The sequence below is a fragment of the Equus asinus genome, chromosome 17 (genome assembly GCF_041296235.1).
Source record: "Equus asinus isolate D_3611 breed Donkey chromosome 17, EquAss-T2T_v2, whole genome shotgun sequence".
Classification (NCBI taxonomy): Eukaryota; Metazoa; Chordata; class Mammalia; order Perissodactyla; family Equidae; genus Equus; species Equus asinus.
Genome location: NC_091806.1, coordinates 24,710,610 through 24,716,609, shown reverse-complemented (window position 1 = coordinate 24,716,609; position 6,000 = coordinate 24,710,610). Strand labels below are relative to the sequence as shown.

The window sequence follows — 6,000 nt, the reverse complement described above, 5'->3', positions numbered from 1 at the left end:
CCCTGTAGCTCAGAGGCCACAAACTGGATCCACAAACTCAGGTCAAGGAAAAGAAGGATAATTCTATTCTATCCCTCATGCTTCCCTTTTCCATACTAACCATAACACAAGCACATTCACAAGAAACAAGAAATCATTATCATGACCCATAGTTTCTGATTCCATGGAAAGCCTATGAATGAGCCTTCCATTGGACAAGTACTGCCATTCTAAAGATATTTCTTAGAGTAACAATCTGAGATACCCATGGATTTTCATTGCTATATGATTTGTATAAAAGGGAAAAAATATCACCTGTCATGGTTGATGAGTTTCTGGATAATAGTTTGTAAATCATTCAGTACTATAAAAATCTAATGGTTGGTATTTGTCATAGCATTATTTGATAATTTTGTCTTTTACACCTTTGTAACAGTGTAAGTATTATGGATGGGATGATCTGTTCCTCATTGACTTTACAGAAGAATGACAATGACTTCTGGTTTGTCTTTGAATTTCTATGCAATATTTTTTTAAGTTTTCTGAGATTGTACTGCAAATGCTAGTGGACAACTTGATACATTCTTCCAAGGCCCATATGAAATTATGAAAAGCAAAACTACTCAGTAACAGAAAGTGACTCGTTAATTTACATTGCTCATTAATTGGTCATATAATATGAATTTGTTACACAGCTGTGACCAAAGTGTCTATTTAGCAAACAATTTCTTTTGGATCACTTTCCTCATTGCTCTTTTAACATCTTTGTTCCTCAAGCTATAGATAAAAGGGTTTAACATAGGACTCACAAAGATATAAAAAACAGCTACAATTTTCCCTTGTTCGACAGATGCCTCAGAAGGGGGCCTCAGATACATGCAGAACAGAGTCCCGTAAAAGATAATGACAGCTGTCAGATGGGACCCGCAGGTTGGGAAGGCTTTGCGTCTCCCCTCAGCAGAGTGCATACGTAGAATGGCTGTGAAAATGAAAATGTAGGAGATGAGGATGATGGTGAGAGAACAGGTGAGGTTGGAACCAGCCACCACAAACATGGCAGTTTCTTTGACATAAGTATCTGAGCAGGCAAGAACTAAGAGAGGAGGGTCTGCACAGTAAAAGTGATTGATTTCATTGGGTCCACAGAAGGAGAGATGGAGCATCAGGATCGTCTGTGCCAGACCATTTACAAAGCCATAAATGTAAGGAGTAGCAACAAGAGAGAAACAAACACATCCAGACATTTTGCTGCTGTACGACAAGGGTTTGCAGATGGCCACGTAGCGGTCATAAGCCATCACTGTGAGCATATAATAATCTGTGTTCCCCAGGGCAATGAAAAAGTGGAATTGTATGAAGCAACCAGTGAAGGAAATGCTTTTTCTCTTGGATAAAAAATTAACTAGCATCTGAGGAGTGACACTGGTGGCATAACAGAGATCTACAAAGGAGAGATGACTGAGGAAGAAGTACATTGGAGTGTGAAGTTTTGGGTAACTTCTGATTAAGAAAATCATGGTCGTGTTGCCGATTACTGTGATAAGGTAGATGATTAGGAAAATCACAAAAAGGACAGGCTGCAACTCTGCTCGATCTGTCAGTCCCAGGAGAATGAACTCAGTCACTGCTGTGTAGTTTTTCTTTAACATTGTGTTTGCTTGGTTTCAAATGAGACCTAAAGTAAAGGAAATAAAAACACATTTGTCTTTTGTCATTTCTCCATTACCCTGATGATGTCATGTGATACTTCTTCCTCTCCTCTCAAACTGGTAAATACATGTTACATGAGTAGGCATGTGATCAATGTTTTAAATATCTAAATCAATATAGATCTCCTTATATGTAAAGGCAGTCATATTTTTAAATGCTTTCCTGAAAATATTTTCATACTCGAAAAGCCTTTATTTTTTTCTGCAAGTGTTTATCATATTTGTTCAATTATAATTTCCTTAAAGAATTTCCTTAAATATTGCTTTTCTTTGAAATTGTAATGCTTTGTTTTTTCAGTATACCTTTTGATGTGGTATCTAAAACATCAGTCATTGATGCTCATCTGTTTTTCAGAGCTGAATGGATTAGGGAAGTGGAACTGATGTGTGCCATAAGTTCTTATAAAACTACTATCTGTCTACCTGTCCCTGTAAACTCAAGATCATTTTCAAGCTGTTCCCTCTCCCTGAACTCTAGGCTACCTCAGGTGGCCCCGACATCACCAAATTTTACCTAACTCTTAAGACTTAGCTCAGGATCCCCTTTGTTTTATATATTATTACCCAAAGAGTAAAAATTGGTTCATGGGGCACAAAATAAAGTTGTATTTCTTTTGGTATAAAAACAGACATATATACAATACATAAATTGTCTCTTTTTCTCTATATATCTATGTATAGATATCTACATATAGATATAGAGAGATACATACAGAGAGAGACAGATATATACCACTACATATACATACACATATCAGTGTTATTCAATGTTAATGTTTGGGACTGGGGGTGATTAGGGGAGAAAATAATGTATCACAGAGTTCCCTGGTGTGAGGGGAGATGATAATGAAAACAAGCTTGAAAAATATCCCTAGATCATAATGATTTTGTTGTAACTCTACCTCTTTTGAACGTGTACAGAAATTAAGAAAAACTGTGTAACGTGAATTCAATTTAAGTTCTTTAAAGCGTGTAAAGCTCATACTGAAATAGCAATCATATTACCCATATAACTGAGACAGTACATAAGATTTCATGAAATTTATACCCAAAGTTTGTGCAGAATAAAAGTGATCACAAAGACCCTCATGGAAAAACCTACGTTTTCGTTCAGTAGTGCCTATCTATGTATGACAATGTGGTACTGACTCTTGTTAATAGCTACAGTCCCGATGATGGAAACAGGTCACTTTGTAAGGTAGTTGTAAATCCATCACTCCAGCTTCCCTGGTTATTGCATTTTCCTATTCTGCACATGAGTGCTTCGGACTTATTGACCAGGATCAAAAACTGAAAGACAGATCACCTAAATCAATAAAATACTTTTGTATTATACCTTTTTAAATTTTGTAAGATCATAGTAGTTGTCATAATAGACAAATACCCTTTGGTGCTGAGACAGTGGGTGTTTTTGTGTGTGAGAGTGGCCCTGAGCTAACATCCATTGCCAATCTTTCTCTTTTTGCTTGAGGAAGATTGTTTCTGAGCTAACATTTGTGGCAATCTCCCTCTAGTTTATATGTGGGATGCTGCCACAGCATGGCTTGCTGAGCTAGCTATGTAAGTACACGCCTAGGATCTGAACTTGTGAAACTTGGGCCGCCAAAGTGGAGTATGCAAACTTAACTACTATGCCACCAGGCTGGCCCATGGGATGGATTTTTAATAACTATCTATTTATTGAAACATTCATCAAGTTTAAAACTAAGGAATATCTCCACTTATTTTTTTTACTGTGGAGAAATAAGACAATATGAGCAATGACTATTCTGCATAGCTTATCTGAGTAATTTATGGTAATAATGTTCCTTTAAATATACAGAACACAGCATCTACATGATTTGAACAAGGAGACCTCAGACAGAAGTATTTGCAATTAGACAAAAGTGGCTGTGAAAAACCTGAGGGTTTGCATTCATGACATTCCGTCTCACCCTGAGGTTCTCTCATATAGATGCTAGTCAACCAAAGAGTCTAGAAGGTTGGTCTTTAGCTTTAATAAGTGTGATGTTTCCTGGGCATGTGGTTGTGGTTCAATTTGAAACAGAAAAAGAAATTTAGAGAAGGTATCTTCATGAAATGCATTTTGAATTAATTTGAAATAATTAATAAAGATTAAAACCTAAAAGTGGCCAATTTTCCATGAAAGGGGATACAGTACATTACATGATATTGGACTTATAATTATAAAGAATAGCATTATTAAGTTAGAAAGAACCAGACAGATTGTTTAACACAATCCTCTTTCTTTTCTTTGTGAAGCAAGTGAGGGCAAGCCTGGTTAGTTCTTGAGAGTCAACAGAGTGTAACAGTTATTGAGGTCTGCAGCCAGACTTCCTGGCTGGAAATCCCATATCCTCTTATTCCTAGCTATGGGGCTTGGGCAAACTATTCGTCTTTCTGTGCCTAGGTTTCCTTGGGCATAAAATTTGGTTAGTAGTATCAACTCCCTTCATGTGGGAGTTAATCCAAGTAAAACTTTTAAAATATTCCTGACATTTATTGAGTACTCAATAGGTTGTAGCTACTATTATCATTCAGTGAAAAATGAAGGTCTGTCTAAAACAAGACTCAACATCAAAGTGTGAGCTCCTTAGGGACAAGGAGTTTGTGGAATCTATACCTACAGTTTCAGTGACACCTAGAACAGTGCTTTCCCAAATGGAGGCAGTCAATAATTATGGAGGGAATGAATGTTCGCTTTGGTTTAGTTCCCTTTCCCGATAAATACTACTCCAGTGCATTTGTAAATACTTGTACTCTGACAGAGTAGTGGGATTTAATTCAAGATATTTGCTAATTCATCGAAATATGTTTCAGCACATAATTTTATTTTTATTGATTAAAATATTAACTTGAGATTCCAAAATATATTTTAACAATAACTAATCCTACCTGTGAAAGAAGAGTGATCCTCCAGTGATAACACGGGTGTGAAGAACCTGAAGACTTTATAATGTAATTGTTATATTGGGACCAAATCCCTATGGTTTAATTATTTCTAGCAGAAAGTCATTCAAACTGTGAACAACTGCTATCTTTTTATTCTTTTGAAAATCCTAAACTCATTGAGAACATGATTTTTGTCCTCTCCCCAATATCATCAGGGACTCAAATTTCGGAAGAATGATGCAGCAATGGGAGTCATTAATTACTTCAATTTGCACCTGAACGTAATATTTTTCGACTTGGAGGGAACATTATTAATTTCTCTTGTTTACAACATGTAAGATAGAATAGTGCATGGCATAGGAGTAAATTTCAGAGTGTGGTGGACCATGAGAAGATGAATAATCTTTTGTTGAATTTGGACTAGTTATTTACTGATTCTGAGACCTGTGCTTTATTTTTCAATAGGAATAATAATACATACCTACAGGAAAATTGCAGACAGGTGGATAATGTGGATGTGGTAATGATTGTCCGTGTTTCACTCTACCATACCCAGATCCATTGCCTTTTTTGTCTACCTAGCTCTGTCCAACTGAATAGTGATCACATCAATAGAGCACCTTCGGTGTATAGTTTCCAGCTGAGTTTTTTCAATGGGGGAAACCAGTAGGATGTAACAGGTGGGAGCAAGAGAAAAGCAGCTCAGTTTCTTTCTCATTCTCTCTCATCTTCACAATGAAGGTGCTAGAGTGGCTGCAACTTTCCAAGGAAAACTCCTGCAGACATATGTTGAGGATGAAGTTGGCTAAGGAATTACTTCCTTGTTCTAGCTCTCATTGGGCTCTGCTGACAAATGCCACTGCCCTGCCATTTCAGGACTAGGGGTGGAAATTGCTTTCTGCAGTTAGCTTCCAGGTGCTTCAAACTGATTGATTTCTTTAACTTTGCTTGTATTCTCTGTCATTTCATTAAATTCTCTTCAGTTAAACTATCTGAGTAGAATTTTGTTTTATGCCAAGTTCCTGACTCAGGTCAGAGCAGCAGAGAGTAGTTATTCAGTAAATGTTGCAGTGGAAGTAATACCAGTAATAATAATTATTATAATAATGATTATTCATTTTGATAGAGTTTGAGGATATTTCTGGGTTCACCATTGTTGGAGCTTACAGTTGTTATTGAATCACCTGCCTTCTGGATCTTGAAGCATGTGAGGACTGCACACAGGAGTCAGATATTAAAATTACTAGCACTATCAAAGGTAAACTGGGATTTGAAAAGCTACCCAACAAATTAACTCAGAGCCAAAGCCCACAGCAAGGAGATTGGGGCAGCATATCTCAGAGAGATCTCCTAATACCTTAAATCTACTTTTGCTTTTTTCTATTCATTCAGTAGTATGCCAAGGGTGAGATTTGGGCTC

General features: G+C 36.8%; 1 protein-coding gene across 1 annotated transcript; it reads right to left on the bottom strand.

Moving 5' to 3' along the window:
- Window positions 1–689: 689 nt before the first annotated feature.
- On the bottom strand, window positions 690–1,628 carry LOC106844109 (olfactory receptor 5M5-like). The gene has a single exon (XM_014861417.2). It carries the CDS (start codon window positions 1,626–1,628, stop codon window positions 690–692), a length of 939 nt encoding a protein of 312 aa, XP_014716903.2.
- Between the last annotated feature and the right edge of the window lie 4,372 nt (window positions 1,629–6,000).

Coding starts and splice junctions, on each gene's coding strand:
- LOC106844109 (XM_014861417.2), bottom strand. CDS start 1,628: ATGTTAAAGAAAAACTACACAGCAGTGACTGAGTTCATTCTCCTGGGA.